Source organism: Haliaeetus leucocephalus, unplaced genomic scaffold (genome assembly GCF_000737465.1).
Source record: "Haliaeetus leucocephalus isolate CR32 unplaced genomic scaffold, Haliaeetus_leucocephalus-4.0 Scaffold526, whole genome shotgun sequence".
In the NCBI taxonomy this organism is placed as follows: Eukaryota; Metazoa; Chordata; class Aves; order Accipitriformes; family Accipitridae; genus Haliaeetus; species Haliaeetus leucocephalus.
Window position 1 is genome coordinate 7,880,239 of NW_010972962.1, and position 21,066 is coordinate 7,901,304.

A 21,066-nucleotide genomic window follows, 5' to 3' on the forward strand; every position below is an offset into this window, starting at 1 on the left:
AAACATGGCTACCCAAAATTCTTTGTTTGTGTCTTTATTTTCTAAGCTGCTTTCTGAAGCTGTGCACAAATGTGCTAATCCAGATCCAAAAGAGGTTTATGTGAGCGAACCCCAACTGTTTAGCTCAGGCCATCAATTCAAACCACGTAAGTTGACTACATTGGCCCAAATTGCTCTGCTGAAGAATGTGTGCAGATAGCAATATTCAAACAAGAATGCATCAGAAGCTGGCATTGATGTTTTCCACCAAAAACCCCTGAATGCAGAAGCGAGTGTCCGCCCAAAGCCTGATACTCATATGCATAACCTCCTATAACCCAAATAATGCTCTAGGGCCCTTGCTTGCTTCTGTCTCCTGTGTAAAAACCTCCTTCTTGCTGAGATGTTGCCTATTTCTGATCTATTCTCTGACAGAGGTAACCACATAACTGCACAGACAGGTAAGAGGGTGGACAAAAAGCTACTTCAGTTGGCACACCCATAGCAAGAAAGCTCCTTAATTAAACTTCAGCTTTTACATGACCAGCACTTTGGACCTCCTGGGTCACTGGTATTACCCAACACAGAACCTGAAATCCCTTACAGTTACCCAAGGTCAGTGGCAGCAGGTATTCCCACCAACTTCACCTAAGTCTGAGATCCCATACAAACTTGAGATACAAATGCTCACAGCTTCCAACATTCTCCATCCCCCGAAATATTGTTCAATGAAACAAAACCTTTTTAGTTCAGTATGTCCTTTTCAAGATGTCTTAAACAAATAACCACTAAAACAAGCAGTATTTCATTTGCTATTGCAACCAGTCCAGCTTCTGTCAATCTCCTTTGTGCTGATAACCTAAAAATCTCGTAAGATAAAAATTTATCTTTGAAAAGCCTATATACAGGTTGCTCTGGAGTCCTATTCTTGTGTCCACACCAATAAGGCTACTTAATTCTTAATTGTGCAAAGATAACGTAACTTATGTTTCTATTTATATACAGTTTAAATACACAGAATGTATGCAGGAACAAGAATATGAAGAAATATCTATCTCCAAAAACTAATCATAGCTAATTTATAAACAAGAAGAGAAAGAAATTAGCAGTATATTGAAGTTTACTTACAAAGCTTCATACTGAGACTTACTCATAAACATTAACAATATCAAAAGCACTACTCCTGATTAACAATTTCCTCTTCAATGGGGATGCACAAACTTCTCTGAATGTTTATTTCTTTGCACTTGATCAATTTTTAGAACTAAACCATTAAAGCAACAGTTCCTTTGACTGCTCTTTGATCTAATATGATAACTTCAGCACCTACATTAATGTAATGATTGATTTTGCAATTAGGTAGCTCTTCTGTGTTTTAAGGTAGAGTGGGGAGACTTTGCTCTTCATTCTGTAACTACAGCACAAATAATTTTTTTTTAGCAAGTGAAATTGTTCTGAGGTTATTGGGCTTTGGCAATCCAGAATTACTTTCCTGTTTCTCTCCTCTTATCTTTAACTGTTTACTCAATGAAATTATTCTGAGTAATTTTACTTTACTTCTAATGTGTTTTGCTTCCTAGTTTCCAAACAAGTGTTTAACTTTGAATGCAAATAGTTGCAAAAAACCCCTGAAGTTATTTTTGAAATCTCTGAATGTATCTTTTAAAGGAAATACAACTCACATTAGGTTTTACACATCTCACAATCTCAATTAAACCTAAAATTTTAGCCAAAATTAAGACACCAGTAAAATTTACTACGGCTCCTTTCATTTGATTTACCATGGTGCTTGCTGTATACTGACCTATTTATTCTCCTCTGAATACTTTCTCTGCATACTATAGTATAAACTTGAACAGTTTTCAACTTATGGCTATCTCTCCCAGACGTTTTATTAGACACTTGCTAAATATTCAACCATCATATACATAGTTATGTCAGTGGTTAAGAGATGAAAGCCTACATTACTTCACTCAGGAAATGAAGTGCAGATTTCAGTCCTTTCATTGCAATATCCTTCAGTGCACGGAACATAAATATTTTTGCAGTGGATTGTTCAACAAGCGGCTGATGCAATGGCTTACACAGCTAAGGCACTGTATGATTTCTAAGGCCACAGGGTTAATATAGTGATAAACTACTCAGTTATAATTGCAGCTTTTGTGCCAGTTAAATTGAGCACTGTATTACCCAGTTAAAACCTACTCTGTTATTTAATAGAAATTTGAATTTTGATTCCGCTGAAATCTAACTGCTTCAACATCTATTAATTTATATTATCCCACAGCAAAAATCAAATCCACAGGAATTTTAATGTTGATAAAATTAAGCCAAACATATTGGGGAGTTAAGAAGGTAGGAACACTTGAAGAAGGTTGTACATAAAGAAGCATCATCTCACAGAAGACAATTGCCCAGTGACCAATTCTCAATTGTAGTGGAAGAGTAAGTAAAGATGTAATAAGGACAATTTTTCAAAAAATATCATTTTTGTTTCTTTTTTTTTTCCACAACGTAAGTCACAGTAGTATGATGGAAGTTTTTTAATTTCAAGTTTGAGTTTTCTAGACCTCTTTATGGTCATTACGGTCTGGAAATCTTAGGTGATAGGGATCAGTGAGACCATTTTTTGTGATCTCCAACACAACACAGGGTGAAGGACTTCTCTGAACAATGGCAATCCCCACTTCTTGCTTTAAAAGCTCTGGGACAAATTTCTATGATGTCATTAAGACATCCTTAGTTTTCCACATGAAAAGCTAGCCCACAATCAAAAATGACATAATCTAAAATATTTCAGTGCTAGAGTGTTAACAAACACCAGTGTTGCAGCTGCCCAGATTGCACTGCAATTATTTTAAACAAAGATGAGAAGTGTAACAATTAAAAATAAAGGGTAACATGACTGAATTTCCCCAGACCAATATCTCTGATACCTGTGAATTTCACCTTATCATAGGGAAAAACAGTAATTGCTACTTAGGTTAACATGTATAAAGCAGTAACAAAGCCACACTTACTAATTTCTAAATGAAGCAATTCCTACATATTTATTTAATTAAGAATGTCTTTTTGAAAGTAATACAATCTTGATTTAAAAATTTCAAATGACAGCAAGTCTAGCTACATACTGTAGCAACTGTTAGACAGTTTTGCCTACACAGTTTCAGTCTAGGAATAACTTTTGGCTCCTAACGACTGTATAGCATTATTTCTCATTTACTATATTTTCCCTACACTAAAGTGTCTTTACTATCACTATCAATGCATTAAATCCTGACAATTACAGAAGATTTTAGGTACTCCCGGGTTATGTATAGTATTGGTCCTCATTATTGGCACTTTTGAAAGGACAAGTTACAACTGTGAACTTAATCCTGAGTCAAATTACCAGAAAACCTTCCCAGGACGCTTTTGGCATTCTGTAAAGCAGGCAGTATGCTACCAATGTGGGTCCTCTCCCTTTCTCCAAATACAGTCAGGATTTTGTGCTTTCAAAGTGTCATGGTCACATCAAAAATACATTAAGAACTGGATAAAAATAGCTAAAACTTTTAAACTGTTTCCTGTAATTGTATGTTTTCCCTTTTGAACTTCTATCTTCACGAGGATGGACATTTATGCCCGAGGCAAAGAGCTACTCACTGTGAACAAGGAAGCAAAAATCTTTCCACATCAGCAACAGAGTGAGCTTTGTGAAGCCTTCTGCATCATATTCCACCACACCACTATCAACAAATATACAAAAAAATGAATACAATTTTAACCTACCATTCATTCTAATACTGAATGATAAATATGCAAATTCTGTATTACAAGGATTGTTTTGTTTGTTTGTTCAGAAACTTCCAGTATTTGCTTTATTTATTAACAGTTACAGTTTTCTAGCTAAATTAAAATTAGATTAAACTTTTACTCTTAATAATCTTCTTATTTGTGCTGTGGTATTGGAGTTTCTTATGCAAAGAAAGGCCATGTTCAGTTTATATAAATACACTTTAGAATGAAAGGAGACCTGCTAATGCATCTGCAGCGCTAAATTGATAAAAACTGTACACACACAAATTCCCTGTATGTTACTCAGATTAAGATAAATTATTAACTCTGTACTGACAGGATAAAATTGAAAATGTGCAGGCTGAGAAGAGTTTAAATTTGAAAATTCAAAAGAGTATACAGAAGAAATGCAAAGCATGAGAACATACAAAAATTAAATATAGAAGAGTTGTTCAGTAGATGGATTAAAACTTTCAACCATCAGGAGCCGGTATTCTCTGGAAGTCTCAAGCCGCATCAGGACTCATGAATGACTTTGCAAGTGTAATAAAATCATAGGCACACCTGGGCCATTTCTATACTGTAGTTTTCTCAGAAGAAAAAGAAATTATCTTGTTTTCATAAGGACTGAGCTTGCATCGACTCTCTACCTACTCATATGTCCAATTCAAGTAATTGTTATCTATCTATAGTTGTATAAAATTTGCGTGCATGCTAGAAGGCACCTGATTTCCTACCCTCACTTGAGAGACCTGAGATTGAAAGGGCTCCCAAATATCCATGTCATTTGGCATCACCAGAATCAGAAACCCCCTCCTCACAATGAGATAAAGCACTGCTGGTCAGGCAATCGCTGTTGCATCGGCTCCTGGACTCTCTCTCACTCAAGTCAGGATTTAGGTGGGAAATCAAAGTGCTTACCCTTCAGAGTGCCAAGGCACCCCTGATTAATTGGTTTGTGAAGATAATGTGTCATCATGGCAGGCCACGGACTTCTGAACTCCAGGAATTCAGCACGACCCGACAGCCCTTTCTCTCCTGAGACAAGATACTGCTCAGCAGTGGGAGCAGCTGGTCTCCCAGTCCTGCCTTTATGCCGAACAGTGGTTTCTGGCTCCTGCAAGACTTGGAAAAGTACCCGCTTCCCTGTCCTTCCATCTCAGTCACTGCCTATTACTGTAAGACCCCTCCACAGTCATTTATTCAGAAATGAGCACATTTCTTTTGCTAAAGAAGAAAATTCCTACTGTCCTTTTCCCATCATCAGCTATTTTCTAGTAAAAACAGATTGGCAGCTGGCACAGAAGTGAAGTAATGATGAACTTCATTCCAGTACTGCTACAGAGAGACCATCTATACACATCACTCTGTGAAAAATGACCAGATTTCATCTTATCCAGTGGACAGCAGTCACACAGCCAAAGACCATGTGCAGAAAACAACACTTTGTCCCATGCTACAGAAAATAACGCATCAAAAGAAAACTTACGTTCCAAAGTGACTCAGGAAAGCTGCGATATACTCTCTTCTCTTATGGTATCCCTGAATAACATATTGTACCTTAAAAAAGAAAGAAACAAACAAATCCAGAGCTATAAAAAGATAAAAAAAGCCAATGCTCCCAATTTGTCATATATTCCTCATTAAGGAAGACTTATGTTTGACATGGTAGTAGTTCTGAATCCTACATTTAGCTTGCATGATTTCCCTAAAGAATCCTAAAATGTTTTTAAAACAAACAGTGGATTTTGCACGCAGAAAACCTTGTAAAGAAATCTCTTCACTCACTTCGGAGTGAAACTTGTCTTTCACAATATAAAGTGCTGTTTAACTGCACAAGATAAAGAGTGAAGAAAAGAAATATACAACCTTGCCTTGCTGAAATTTCAGCAGGAAGCCACGATAGGCCAATCATAGTTACCTGAACTGACAGTTGGTTAAATGTCACAATAACATTCTGGTTATTAAAAAAAAAAAAAAAAAAAAAGAGAGAGAGAAAAATCACAACTGATCTTGTGTGTTTTCTGAAGCATACACATCCAACAAAATCTTCTTAACACTAAGCTCTCTCAGTGGTTTCATGCTGACTCAGGGATCCACCTACTCAACTGTGAGCATCAATTTCTGAGGCATTCTGGGTTTTGAAAGACTTCCATCCTGGCACAGAAAATCCAACAATGCTAAACTTGGAAGACTTAAGGCAAAATTCTCCTCTCACCTTATATGTTTTCTTAGTGATTTGAATGGGATTACTTAGCAGAACAGTGTGAACAGTGTTTGACCCATAACAGGAACAATGCGCGTGTTGTCAGGATGCAAGGCATCTGGTTTACAACTGGTTACTTCAAGTACTCACAGTACGGTTCCATATGTGATTCCCTATGTAAATCCCTTTGCCTTCCAGAATGAAAACTAACATTTAAAAAACCTTTTTCCCCCACTGAACATGAAAAGAACACGAAGAATATTTTTCTTGCCTGTGGTAATACTAGAATTCCTTGGCTGGCAAATGCTTTCCTAAATTTTTTGAAAAAGCCTTGATACAATCATTGCTGAGAGCTATCTTGTACCCCGTAAAGTTAAATTCTATTTATAAATTGAGACTTATTTGATTTTATAAAAAAACAACAATTATTTTGAACACTTTGTGTAAGATTTGAAATGTTATTTTGGGAAAAGGAAAACATACGATAAGTTTGCTTAAGTGACTTTGTTTAAGAAACGATAAAAACAGTCCTATGTACTTGCAGATTTTAAAAACAGAAAGTAATTTTAACAGAAAACCACAAAAACAACTCTAAAGATAGATTCCAAAATAATTATGGAAACACATTTTGAAGAACTTTTTCTAAAGGATAAAATTATTTTCCTCATTTGGACAATTAAAGGTAAAAATAATACACAAATACAAAGAGGAGGTCTGTAATAGGCAGATTTCTAGATGTTGGCCCCCAAACTTTCTTTTGAAAATTACACTTAAATAACGGAGAAGCTTTCAAAATACAATACTCACTCTTTTTTGTTTAAACAGTAAGCTAACCGGACCACAATCTTTTCAGTAACCTTAAGTAGCTATTACTATATAAATATGCAAATAGGCTGCCAATTCAGTTCTTTTGCATGAAACATCTGAGAAGAAAATCACTGAAAGTACTCAAAACCTACAATGATGACTATGGTATGAGAACTTCCAACTGGAAGAAAAATATGCCAACTACACATTTGTATTTATTAGCAAAATAGTATGCTACAATGCAGTGTTGTATGAGACAACATTTTATCCTAAATCATAACATGCCACGGTAAGAAAAATCCGCTCCAGGATCAGATCCCAAACACTCTTGTTTACCTAAAAGAGTCATTATATTCATTGCCCTGCTTAGGTGCTCAATTCTTATCAAGCAGGTATTCCTTGTGTAGTTCACCTTAAGTATGCCCTACTTGGACTACCTGGCAGAAAAACTATGTCTATGGAAATGCTGCAGTGTGTTACTGCAATACAGTACAGCACATAAGGGAAAACAAAATTGAGTTCTCTTTACTAACCTACCTTGTTTGTTAGCAGCTGGCATACTTGGGGTACATAGTCGATAAGACAACCTCCACCAGGAAAGGCTGGGATGTGAAGGGCAGATGATCCTCCAAGCGCACTAGAAACAGAAGTTAATTTAACAGTACATTACACATACAGTCCATGGGATTTGAAAGTGATTTCTACACGGTCCTCTTTCACTATGCTTAAAGTCAGAGGGCCATGATGAGGAAGTGTATTTTATGCTGTGGTGATATAAAAAGTATTGAGTGATACCATCTACAAAAACCGGCTATACCATGACCCATTGTAATTAAACTACTGTAATCAAGAGTATCACTAATGCAAAGCATTCTGTCAGGAAACAGCTTTTTTGTTGTAAAGAGTTCTTTTTCTCAGCCCTCATCAATAAGATGCAGAGCACTGTAGTTAAGATATGTTGTGATTGTGGGAGGAGAGGACTTTGAGTCTTGAATCATTCAAAAAGCCACCTTTAGTCAAACCAGCTAAGAATACACAGAATAATCTGGACTGAGGATGGCCAGATGCACGTCAGTCATGCCATCTACTCCAATTTTGGGCCTCCCAGTACAACACAGATGTTAACCTCCTAGATCAAGGGGGCAATGGTCCAGAAAGATTATTAGGTACATGATGTAAGGAGAGATACTGAAAGAAATGAGTTTGTTCGGTCTCTCTTAAGAGAACACTGGGGAGGGGGGGATATTAAAGAGGGGAGTTGAAGGCATGTTATTACTGAAGGCATATTGATGCCTTCATTTACCTAATGGAAAAATATAGAGAAGATGGAGCTGGAGTCTTGGAAGTGCACAGTGACACCATGAAAGGCAATGAAGATGCGTTGCAACAAAGGAAGTTCTGGTTAGCTATTAGGAAAAACGTTTTCATAATGAGAGTAATCAAATACTGGAAGACAGGCCCAGAGGGGCTGGGGAATCTCCATCCACAGACTTGCTGAAAGCTCACCTAAACAACTGCCATGAGCATGCTGATCTAAGCTGGCCCTGCTCTGAGGAGGGGCTTGGCCAGATAACCTGCAGAAGTTCCCTCCAATCTACATTATTTTATGATTATATTCCCTGATTTTATGATTTTGTTCATTCCCAGAGGGAAGTAACATGAACAAAGATATTAACTCTGTCCATGCTTAGACTGGAATGGTAGGAATCCACAGAAATAAAATAACTTCAGACGTGTATTTAGGCATCTTAATCAAATGCCTTTATCATAGGACGGAAGACTGAAGCACGCCTGCTACTGCCAAGGATAATGGCTTCTTTGGTTGGGAAAGATCTAGCATTTTTTATTTAAATCGGGTTGTATAAGGCAACAACCAGCTGAAGTCCATGCTACTTTCTTTTAGCAGTACTGACCTAAATCTTTCTTACAGTCTTTTACCAGTCAAAAGGGATGTGAATTTGCATTACACACTGTGGTCTACATAATTCACTAAACATCCAGAACCTTGTTGAGTGCAATTAAAAAGCTTCAAAAGCTAAGTTACTTTGTGGCCTCCTGTTTACATGTTGTTTCCATGAAAAAATAAACCGGCTGGAAAGAAGGTTCTTCTCTGCAAAATAAGGCTCTTATTCTCCAGCAGGACCTGCCCTTGTATTTTCTTCAGTACTTGAAAAGATATCACTTTGGTAGGTATAAAGGTCTACAGTCGTACATCCCTTTGAAGGAACAGAGTCTACATAAATCAAAAAACCCCAAACTCATAATGAGGTATATGGAAATCTGCTACTCAGGCAAAACAGTCTGGGTTCAGCAGACTGTTTACCACATGGAACAATTCTGCAGGTCTGGATTTTGCATATGCAATGATGAAGGAAAAAAAAAAAAAAAAGAAGCCTTGAGTACACCACAGCCACATAAAAAAAAAACCCAAACAAACTTTTCCAGCAGAAGTAAGAGTCGAACAGGTTTTTGGTTTGTTTGGTTTTTTTGTTTTTTTTTGTTTTTTTTTTTTTTTAAAACAGAATTCAGTTTCCTTGCTGCTACCCCCTTACTAAAATTGCTCCCACAGGAATATAATTTTGCTACTTGTGGATGCTAAAAAACAGTGAAATGTGACTATTAGATTATTACTAAGTTGGAACATTTCTGAAACAGTAGTTTGCTCTTAGGAAATTGAAAGTATACTGGGTCCACCAGTCTTTAATGTTGGAGAATGAAAGACTTGCCCCCCTCCTGGTATGTTACAAGTGGGTTGTGAACCTTACTTTAAGACCCTGGCTTTCAGTTCATTAAACTCCTTAAATGCTTATGTAAATATATCCATAAAAGCCTCCAATCTCATACACAGAGCAAATGGTACTGTCTCTTTTGCATCCTGCCTTGCCTCATTTGCAACCAAGTCCAAGTTTCCCCTCAGTATGGAGATACCACTGGAAATGCTCAGATGACCACAACAGGAATTACAGGCTCCTCTTTCGGTTACAATAGCAGGCATGAAATTAGGAATAATCTCCAACAGATTTCACATGCAAAAAAGCTTCCAATCCTATATCATCAGCTTCCAACAAATCTTCCAGATGGAATTATTATGATTTGTGAATAAGGGCTTCCCACTTTACCTGTATCCATCTTTTGAAAGTAGTCAATCCATAAAAACTTGTTGACATAAATGGGAATTCAATCCTTCTCAAATGAAAAACAGACGGCTACAAGGTGTGGTTTCTGAGAAAGAGGTCCCTGCACAGAAAGAAGGCTGGAAGTTCTAGTATAATTATCCTCTGAAAACAGAATAAAGCTGTACAATATGTAATTCATGTTCTGTAGAAATAATTATGGGTAGGGAAAATTAACAGTGGACAGGCATCTTTGTTCCCTCTATTGGGTCAGAGAATTTGGTTATTAAATACTTTAATAAAATAATGTATTTACATAGGACCTTGCCTCTGACCATCTCAAAACTTCCTATAAACATTCAGCAATTAAGGTTCATCTGCCTTATGAAACCGACATGTATCTTCTATTTTTAAACACGTAAGGAAGCTATTGCTCAGTTTGATTTGACTGTGCTATACTATGTCTCTGTCCTGCCAAAGGAATATAACACTTGCAGTACTTCACAATCATGAGACAAGGCAAGAGGCTGTAATAATTCCTTTGACCCTATAATAAACCTGCAGCTGAAGAAAGAAGTGACTTACTCAACATCAAATAAGAAGGACCTGTAAAAGGTGCAAGGAAATATGTAAAATGGCAAAAATCAGGCAAGGGAATTTCAGCATGCAGCTCAGTATCTAATGTTGCTTTTTGAGGTCCCTCAAAGCCCAATCAAAAGAAAAGGTGTAGAAAAAGAAAAAAATGCTATAAGAAGTCTTTTATAGTCAAGGAAATTCTACTTGCCAAGAGATTCCACCAGTGCAAGCTGAAGATTCCTGCATGTCAGACCTGCTTTCCAGATAGCCAAGCCTCTTGGGGGATAGATCTTACCTCTGTTTGTGAATAAGCTTTTCCTTCTTGGTATCATTGTTATACACTCCTCATAAATAAAACATTTTTATACCCAGGAATAAAAACAACTATAACATCACACTATCAGGTTTGGTGACATTCATTGCATCAAGATGACCAAAAAAACCACCCCCAAACAAAAAACCATCAAGAGATAGGATGCAAAAGTTATTTTGTTTTTATACACAGATAAATTAATTAATATTGCTACGCTACAGCTGCCAGAGTAAGTCTAGTTTCAGCACAACCAATTGAGCTGTGTTTGATTTTTACACTTCTTTTTTTCCAGTAACCTGCTCTTTAAAGGCTAAAATTCTAACAGATTCTTATAGTGGCTTTCTGTAATTTATCATAATTCACAAAGCAACAGTCTTAGTGAATGCTACTTCATAAGGACTGGTACGGGATGAAGATAAATACATGGTAGATCTACCTATCTATGAGATAAGCTTGCATGAACATGTTGGAACCAGAGACAAAGAACTGTTGGACTCAGCATTTTATTCACTTGCTGTTACTCTAAACCTACTCAGCTCTGCAAACCAACTTCACCTCATTTTAAGATGGACCAGAGACTCCTTTGCAGCAAGTTGTGGGTGCTGGTCTCTTCTGTCAGGTGGCTGGAGATAGAATGAGAGGAAATGGCCTCAAGTTGAGGCAAGGGAGACATAGGTTAGATATTGGGGAAAAATTTTTTTACTGAGAGAGTTGTCGGACATTGGAGTAGGCTGCCCAGGGAAGTGGTTGGGTCGCCATCCCTGGAGGTATTCAAAAAGTGAGTAGATAGGGTACTTCAGGACATGGTTTAGTGGGCATGGTTGATGGTTGGACTCGATGATCTTGAAGGTCTTTTCCAACCTAAATGATTCTATGATTCTGTAGGTTCCTGCCTTCCTGGGTTTCCAGTGTGTCAGACAATGTGGTTCTGATCCACAGCCTGTGAATTAAACTGGATTTTGTGTTGGACCCAGTACTGAATTCAACAAGAGCAGCACTCAGCCTGCATTAATAGCAGTTTTATTCTGTGGCACGCTGAAATACAAGTGCAGGGAGCGTAGCTGGATGACATTTACATTTCTGCTGTTGACTGGTACATTCCAAGTGACTTGCTCTGTCTGTCTCTCAATGGATCTATTTATTCAGGCCTGCATACAAAATACAAAATTCTTTCCCATTTCTTGATAGCTTATAATTACATTAAAATGTCTTTCTCAAGAAATGATCCCCCCCCCCCCAAAAAAAAGGGGGGGGGGCATAGCATTAATTCACAGGTTTACAGAATTGACTGGTTTTGTTCTTGAGTATGTGTAAAGAACCAGTTACTTCCCCATCCTGAAAAACATCACTTCACTGCGAAGAAGAGTGCTTCCAAGTCTCAAGCTCAGAAGACTGGGTGGTTTTCCAAGGCAGACGTAAAGGCACAAAGGAAGATGCTCATACTCCAATCCCTACCCTACAACTCCCCCCATGGTCTCTTGGGCCTGCCTAGCTCCCCTAAACTCCTTTCATTCACCCCACCTCTTCCCTTCAACCTGTTCTGCTTTCCCCTTTCTCTGAGCAGAAAAATGTAGGTTTCTCTAGATTGATGGGAAACTTTTGAGCTGAGTCTGAAAAACGAAGAGGGTCATGCATGAATAAAAATATCACAGTTTATAAAGTTACATGCTAACACAGGTTATGGTACTACCGTTAGCACCCATATAGATAGTATGACATGTGTTCATTTGGCACGCACACTCTCTCTCTCTCTTGCCTTTATATGGTACCATTCCTCATCTCCAAAATTGCACAAGATTTTCTTTGAAAGAAGTATCACAAAGAAAAGAACATCTAAGAAAAAGTTTCAGACTCTTAAAAGGAGATACCTTGCACAATGGCAGGAGGAAACAGTAAAAAACGTGTATTTGGGAAGGAGTTTCAGCACTGTAAGAAGAATCATTTCTATCCCTGAATACAGTGTGAACATAGCATTACAGGCTTTATACTAAAGTGGTACATAATACTGATTGCACTCAACAATGTTCCTAATCCAATGCATTCTTTCTGCAAAACCCACATAAAATAGGGAAATGACAATTTCAACGATCGTGAACAATACAGCTGAAGATTCGTCTAGCTTTGAAAATGCAAATAAACAAAAAACTTGCCTCTGCATGGAAAGACTTTTTATACTGGTTTAAAATAACTAAGAGCTTTTCTCTCAGCGTGGCCAATGTTAAAACATGTTCAAATCTATGTACTCGTGATGGAAAGTAGACTTTAGACTTTATAGCCCTTGCTTTTACCAGTATACAACCTTCTTAACTCTCTGTAAGTTTTCATCTGCCTTATTTTGAAAATTAAGCACACTGCAGACCTACACAAGCATTTAAAGGGTTTATTACTCATGATGGCTATAAGCAAGAGTAGCCCGAAGCATGTGGAAAGAAATTCCCTTCTTTTTGCTCTTTTTTCCTGTTTTGAGACTCATGTTATGGGCTTTGATCTCCTTCCTCGTTCTCTTTCTCCTTTGTTGCTAAAGTAAATAGTTTACTTTTTTTTCTTCTGCAGTTTCATCACTTTAGTGCATTACACCATTTGGCACAGGAGACATGAGGAACCACATCAAATAAAAGCATGTGACCACAAAAGCTGCCTTACCAACTATGATCCCAGATTTGCTGTCAGTTTACCATTTTTCAGACTTGCTTGACCGTAACCAAATCTTCCTTATCACACGAACAATGTGGTGCTTGGCAGAAGCCTTGGGATAGTGCTTCAATCAGCAATACAGAGTTTAACAGTAAAATAACAGAACATTACTCTTGTTACTGAAAAATTGGTCAGTCTAGGTTTACGACAGTGTTTTCTCCCCTTTCTAGTAATACTCCATTTAAAGCAAATTAATTAATAGATTGCTTGTCCACTCAAATCTACTATAAGGTAAAGTTTGGCCACAAAAAAAGTTTCCATTCTATTTTTGAATACACAATTTTTACTTATAATTATTTCTAGTTCAACATTGGTAAAACACAAATGTATGTTTTCAGCTAACATAATCTGAGGTATCTACATTGTTGAGTGTACAGAAAAAAAATACAATCACAAATAGACCTAGAGAGAAAACTACGCCAAATCCACTTATTTGGAGAAAGAATCCCAGTCAAACTCAGACTAAAAATCTGGCCATCTTGACCTACCAGAGGTTCAGGGTAAATACCTCTGAGCTCCTTCTAACTAGTAACTGGAAAAAGTATGAAATAATCACTGTAAAAAGCAAATACTGAAACCAAAATGTATTTTAGTTTCACAGACTGTGCAGAAAACTGCAGGTCAGACTTGCTGAGCTTTATTTGCAGCTGTTATGCTGACTTCATATGTTCTAGCAAGTTATTGCAACCAGTTTGCTTCTCTGCTTGCCCACCTATAATGTCCAGATGCTTACACTGAAGTACACTTAACATTCATAGAATAGTATAAAAGCTGTTTGGGTTATTCCAACTTCTGTATTCTGCTGAAGGTAAATTTGTAAAAAAAAAAAAAGCCGTTTTCTATAACGTATTTCCCATTTTAGACAAAGTGGCTATACTGAAGAAAGATTTACATTAACTGTACAGATTCTGGGTTCTACCAGACTTTAACCTAACAAACCATAGGCACATGTAACCTAACTTACACACAAACCATAGCTTGGGTGATCCAACATTGAAAGATTTATGGGGAGAGAAGCTCTGGCCCCAGGATTCTACTCCTCCTCGAGGAAAAACACCCAAGCAGCATGAGATAAATAGATAGCTAACCCTATAGTTAAATTAAAGTATGTTTCTTCTCTTCCCTTCCCTGGCCAGACTCAGAGCTGGAAGGAGAAAAACCAGATACCCTTGCAGCTTTTCTTACTGCTACTTGATAGTATAAAAATCTGAAAACGCTAGTATTTCCTCTGTAGGAAGGAAATGAGGATATGAGAATCCATATCAAATGATGCATAAAGGGCACTGAGAGGTTTCCACTGATGTGTTGAATGAGTGAAAACCTGGGCTGCCAGTGATGGAAAAGGGAGCTCTCCACTGTCCTCAGACATGGCATTCTCTGAAGAAAAAAAACATGCAAGGATAACATTTATTACCCAGCTGATCAGACACTTCATGTTACACAATGGTAGCACGCGGTATACAAGCACTCTGCCTACAACAGTCATCACACATTGCTTTCTTCTTCAGGTAAGGGGACCTGCTTCTATAAATTGATCCATAGCTTACAACAGACAGCCTGGGCAGGCAGGCATCCCAGCAGAATCAATTGCCCTCTGGGATCTCCATCATACCTCAAGGTACAAACTTCAGGAAGAGTCCAAGCAAGTGCAACAGAACTTATCAGCAAGGCTTCAATGTATGCAGTGGTTTAAAATACAGGTTAACTTAACTGGTGTCAACAATATCACTCTATAAAACACCACACAATACAGAAATTTTTGTCACTTATTCATTCTGACAACATAAAACCAAAGTGAAAAGTATAAAAGCAATATATTCCAAACGGATTCAAAGTATTACAAACCCCCTTATGCTTAAAATATAGAATTATTTTTCATAATACAGTACAAACAGGTTCAAAAAGTTCCGCAGGCTATAAAGCGAGTGTAATTCTCTCTTACAGGGCTCAAAAATTCTGACAAATGTTGCTTTTGTGTTGCAACTTACCACATTTATGCCCCCCCTCAGTTTTTCTGCAAAAAACCCTATAGCATGGTGTATTACAAAGGTAACATGCTCAGTCATTTAGGGCAAATAATAATGAGAATCCATATCAAATGATGTAAGAACTGAATTTAGGGACACTTTTTATGATCTCAAAAAAGTAGTTTTGTCGATGTCCCCCCCCCCCAAAATGTTTTATTTATTATTTCTCCTCCAGGCAAGTTTTTTTTAAGAAAAACAGTTATAAGAAAACCTGAACAAATTGCTAGGTGCCTCACGGTTTAAACAGGAGGGGATGGTTCCTGCCTCAAAGAACTTTTGCAGTCCAGTATTTCACACTACACAGCACAGTGAGAAACTGAAAAGCAGGGACTGAACAACAGGGGAGGAAGAGCATGGGTTGCAGCAAGGAGACTTAAGACTTCAACACTTACAATGGAGAAATATTTATTTCCAAAGCATTTTGCGTATTTCTTAAAGGAATCTTGGCAGCAAATTAATAGAAATCTGAGTGACAAGTGAAGAAAAGTCAGAGAGTTTCACAGAGAATTAAATGCAATGAGGAAATAACAGCCAAAAAAGCCACAAACGATCAGAAAAAGTTGTAGGAAAGAAAGGCAGACAAATGGAGCAGCAGCAAACATTACTGAACAAAAAAGGTACAGATAAGATAAGCAACCTGGGCAGATAAGAAAAGAAAGAGAACACTGTGCAGTACTATTTTGTTTTTACTTCCAAAGAAGTTAAAAAAGCAGTAAGTGAAGATTAAAGAAATCATTTAAGATGCCAGGAGAAAGACCATGTAGCCTACCCTACTGTGATTGTCTTGTGTATGGATCTCAGGAAGAAGAGCAAGTGTGAAAGAGGCTGGAGACTTGTCACAACTAAGGCAGAACAAGATTTTGGCTGAAGAAAGAGTGAACTGTAAACTAATTGCAACACTTTTTCACCCTGCACTGACTTGAGATGCCAACACAAAACTGGGAACTTGTTTAAAATGATGCACTATCCCCATTTCTCCTTCACATGGACTGTGAAGGAGGAAAAGTTGAGTCTGTTACCTGAAAATTTACTTTTCAAACTCCTGTTCTTCAGCAACATACTTTTAATGGCATTACCTGTTTTGCAGATATATTTATAACCACCTTAACTGTGACTATATTGAAGGTCGTCTAAGTAGCAGGTAAAATAGTACCGTGCATTGGCTCTTCTGCTTCAAGGGAAAAATGTATTGACTTGAAGTGCTGTCTCAAAGGAACTAAAAATGGCTTACACATAGCATTAAGGCAGGAGCTGGGAATTGTAAACTTTTGCATAAACAAGTAAAAGAAGACTAGAGCGCTGGTACGCTGTAGACGGCATTCTCCTCTGAAACAGCAGGACTCAATAAATTAATGAAAGAATTGAGGGTTTATTTATGGTGAGGATCACTGGAAATTGCTCTGCACTGAAGCCTGGGTGGTATGTTACACAGTGCTGATCTGCTCTTTTGTAATCCACTTTGGTTTAGTGATGGAGATCTCTCAAACAAACCCATTGAACAGAGTATTTATTGCAAATCCATGTGAATCTTCTCTTATTACATAAATGAATAACTGTTCTAAGATGGTATCAGTTATATTTACAAATATATGCCCTATGTACCTGTAATTTCTTATCAATCTACTGGCATGCATTCAATAACATCCAGCTTATTATATTATGACTGTTCACACAGCAGGTAATTTTCTAGTACTTGTACTAAGCCCAGCTAACCAGCAGCGTCTTTATCATGAAGCAGAAAAATGAGTCTCAAAAAACTGCATGATTCCATTGCCTTCCCTGCTTACTATTTTCACCTTTTTCTGAAGAACAGCCATTTCCTATAACTTGCAGCCTTTTATGTTTTATGATTGCACTTGCATATATTGATCCTTATTTTATTTACGTTCCCTAATCTACTAGTCAAATTACAGTAATTATGTCTTGCTGTTAACCTTTTCCTGATATTGCTTAGCGCCTAGCACTTCCAGGGACTTAGTCATTTTGCAAGCACGCTACTTTTTGCCTCTGTGCTAAAATAGTGCTGTGTTGTAGACTTCTCCCACATAATCACATTTTTTCAGTTCTCCTTAGGCCAGACAGTAATCCTCATCTGTGGATCTCTTCTATCTGGAGAAACATTTCCTGTAAGAAACATCCTGTCCCCTGCATCATCAGCATCACATTTGATTAGCTTACATGAAGAATGAGAAATGCAAAGTAGTGAAAGGATAAGAAATCTTGCAGAAAAATTTCAGAAATGAAATAAGAGCAACATGCTGGAAAACTTCTGGATATGAAGTTGAGCATTTGGTCATCTATAAGAATGCCTGAGGGAGGAAGAAAGTTAGAGGAGAAAAATGTTTTTCTTTCATGTATCTGGCTTCTGATGCTGATTTCCACGTGCACGCAGCATGATTAAGTGGCATTCTTGCTCAGATCTTGAAATTGTCTTTATCTTATGTTCACAAACAATATGGAATGCTACAAGTCTGGTCTGGTGCTCCTGCTCAATGCTCCAAGAGGCCCAGTGACCTCAGGTTTTATGTAAGCCAAATACATTCACATATGGACTCAAGGCAAGAGAATGTAAGTTTTTCATGTAAACACAGCCACTGTGGTTTGACAAGCTAATAAGAACCATGTTAAACCCTTACTCATTTTGTTAAATGAGTATCATCTTGTTAGATGATACAAATCTGCTCGGATGGTTTTTACAGCCCCTTTCAGAATCCTTACCACAGGCATTTGGGTAAGTGTGTTTTGGTCCTATGAATATAAATAATTCAATATTAATCCTAATATATTCTCTTCAAAACAGAGGAAAGCAGAGCTATGCATCACATTGTACAAACACAGCCTTTGGTAGGTGGAAAGACTGGGAATAATTCTCATAAGAAAACACTGGCACTTTGAAACCCTGGTTTACATCAGAGGTAACAAAGGTTCCTTCTGTAACAAGGTAGACACAGGCCTACTTTTAAAACAAAAAAAGAAAGGCAGAAAATAAAACTACAGGTCTTCATCATGTTAAAATCAAAGCAGGGACCCCATACACGCAGAAGAAACTGGAAATTTTGTAATATGTAACTTAGAGCAGCGCATTGTTGCGTCAAAAGGTGAATACAAGCATTCCCAGGATTTATTTTCACTGATGCCTGGATTTTGTTCATGGAACAGTTTCATTACAGCACGTGCTGCAAGACAAAGACTGGAGCAAAAACCATTTTCACAAAGATTACCCTCTTCCCAGAAGAGATTATGAATGCATATTATAGTGCACACACAGACATCAGTCAGGCCTGAGTCAAATGTACACACTTGCATCCCTAAATCTCCTTTAATGCAGGCCCTCTTTCCCTTAGAAACTGCAAATACTTACATGGTCACTGAAAGACAAGAACTCCAACTTTATGTAGTACACCTGATCACCTTTTAAGGGTTTGATTAATATTACTTAATGTTTAAGGGCTTCAGTGCATTTCCAAGTTAAGTGCTTAGATAATGGAGTGGCCTAAACGGTATCTGCAAGCAGATATATTTACAAATAAATATCGGATGCTTTGATAAATTAGCCCTTTTAGTTGAAGAATGAGATTTTCAGAAAGCTTGTCAGGTTTTAAATCATTTACGTTCTGTCTTATTAAAAGACTGAAGATATTAGGATTCTACATCTAGAATAGCTTCCTAAATTAAGTCTTTTCTTTTTGGAAATTATATTAAGGCTCTTGAATCCTACAGATACGTTAAAAAAAAGTTACACTGCCTCAAGCACTAATCAGAGAAGTTTTAAATAGGAATAATGAAGGAATGGATTAAAATATGAAACAGCATCAACCTTGCTTTCCTGCTCCATCCTCTTAAAATGTTTGAACACTATTTCTCTCTTTGTTTTCTTTCCCAGCTAGTTCTTCCCCCTATCCCTTAGCACTAACTAATTTGTGTATCTGGTACTAAATGTATCAGCTACGCCAGTGTAAAACCAATACTGCTACAAATACACTCTAAAAGGATAACTAAAAAAGGTAAAATAAGTAATTGAATGAGGCACATTCTATGAACTAAAATTAAAATTCACAAGAGATGAGAACTTCTTCAAAGAAACCTTTCTGTCAATGGCAGCTTATTTCCAAGTCAAAGACCTATCACTGGTCAATACTTTTTTTACCAAGATAAACCGTGTAACGAATCCCATTATATTAACACTTGTTTGCTCCAACTTCCTGACACCTAACTGTTAATTTATTAGTTATATTGAGACTTCTAGATTGTAGACTGATAATCACTCAATCTGATGAAGACTACGATGTCTTGCCAGTATTTCTATATGTTCTTTTATAAAGTTCTTCCATAAAGGAATACAGTTTTCTCCCTTGTTTCTTTAAAAAACCCCAAAACTTCTGTATTGTATGCAATGATCTCCTAAAAGTATCAGGTTTTTTATTGACTTGACATTTAAATGAACTCTAACAGAACTCTTCCTTCACTCAAATAACTTCAACAATCTAGCAAGTTTTCACCCATTATACAATATATGGGACAAAATTTTTTACTTATTAAATCATAAGTGGAGTGGCTGCTAACACTGTACTCTGTGTGCCCATGATTAGGAAGCTGTTGCAGTTATCTTGTATGGCTAAATAACAGAATGTGGTTATCAATGAGTTACAGAAAAAGAATTTATGCCCAAGGTAAAAATATTCTAATTTTTTGGCTGAGAATGTTTATATTGTAATTGCCTGTGGCTGTTTCTACCAGCAATAAATATTAGCATGGTGTTGGAATCTTCTGTGTTATCTGTGTATATGTCTGTACTTTTATTTCTTTGTAGTTCTTTAAAGTTTGATTTCTAAAGTCCTTAAGAAAGAGGCTATGCTACCAAACAGTTTGATTTCCCTCACCACCTCCATCCCTGTCACTGATTGACACGACTGGCAACCTGTAGCTTGCATGATGAACTTTTTCAAAGTTGTGTTAATGCCATTTGATAAATCACTGTAACTACAAAACAAGCTACAGTAATATATCTAAAACTGTACAAACTAAAATTGATTGTTTCCTCTTCAAGATTTCTTCTTCACATGTGCCTGCTTTAAGTTTATGATCTTCCACTTTAATCTCAAGTCACTAGACTGCACTGGAAGCCACAAATTCTGTGGTTTAGTCCCATACTTTCAGAAGGCTATACCTCTTCATGATACAACTCATAATTAATGTTTGCTACTTCCTTGGGATAATCCAGTGCAAATTTGACATTCTTCTTTAAGCCAGAGAAGAGACATGGCTAAGAGTGGCAGAAAAAACATGGAGCATCAGAAGATTATTTAAAAAGAAAAGCACTGAAATAGCACTACATGTCTTGTTAAAATACTTTTCACCCTAAGGATGTAAAGTGTTTCCACAACCCATAATACAACTTCTGTATAGTGCAGAGACTGCTTCAAATCCTTTCACATACAATCTGTGATACAATTTATGTCAGGGAATGAATACTATTATATGCTACTAAAAGCAAAGTAGAACTCATGACTACTTCAGAAGCCGAGTAAGACCAGAATTTCTCAAGGAGGTCCTCAGCATAAGTTTACTATTGAG

At 37.1% G+C, this 21,066-nt stretch overlaps 1 protein-coding gene across 2 annotated transcripts in view; it reads right to left on the minus strand.

The window, feature by feature from the left end:
• Positions 1-21,066, minus strand: part of BRE (brain and reproductive organ-expressed (TNFRSF1A modulator)) — a 180,877-nt gene that overhangs the window by 33,515 nt on the left and 126,296 nt on the right. The window contains exons 7-9 of one of the 2 annotated variants that reach the window (XM_010576516.1): positions 7,307-7,406; positions 5,246-5,316; positions 3,625-3,707 (exon numbers count right to left, since the gene is read on the minus strand). In XM_010576516.1, coding sequence (XP_010574818.1) covers positions 3,625-3,707; positions 5,246-5,316; positions 7,307-7,406 — 254 coding nt within the window. The remainder of the gene's footprint in view (positions 1-3,624; positions 3,708-5,245; positions 5,317-7,306; positions 7,407-21,066) is intronic. The other variant, XM_010576517.1, reaches the window with a different exon arrangement.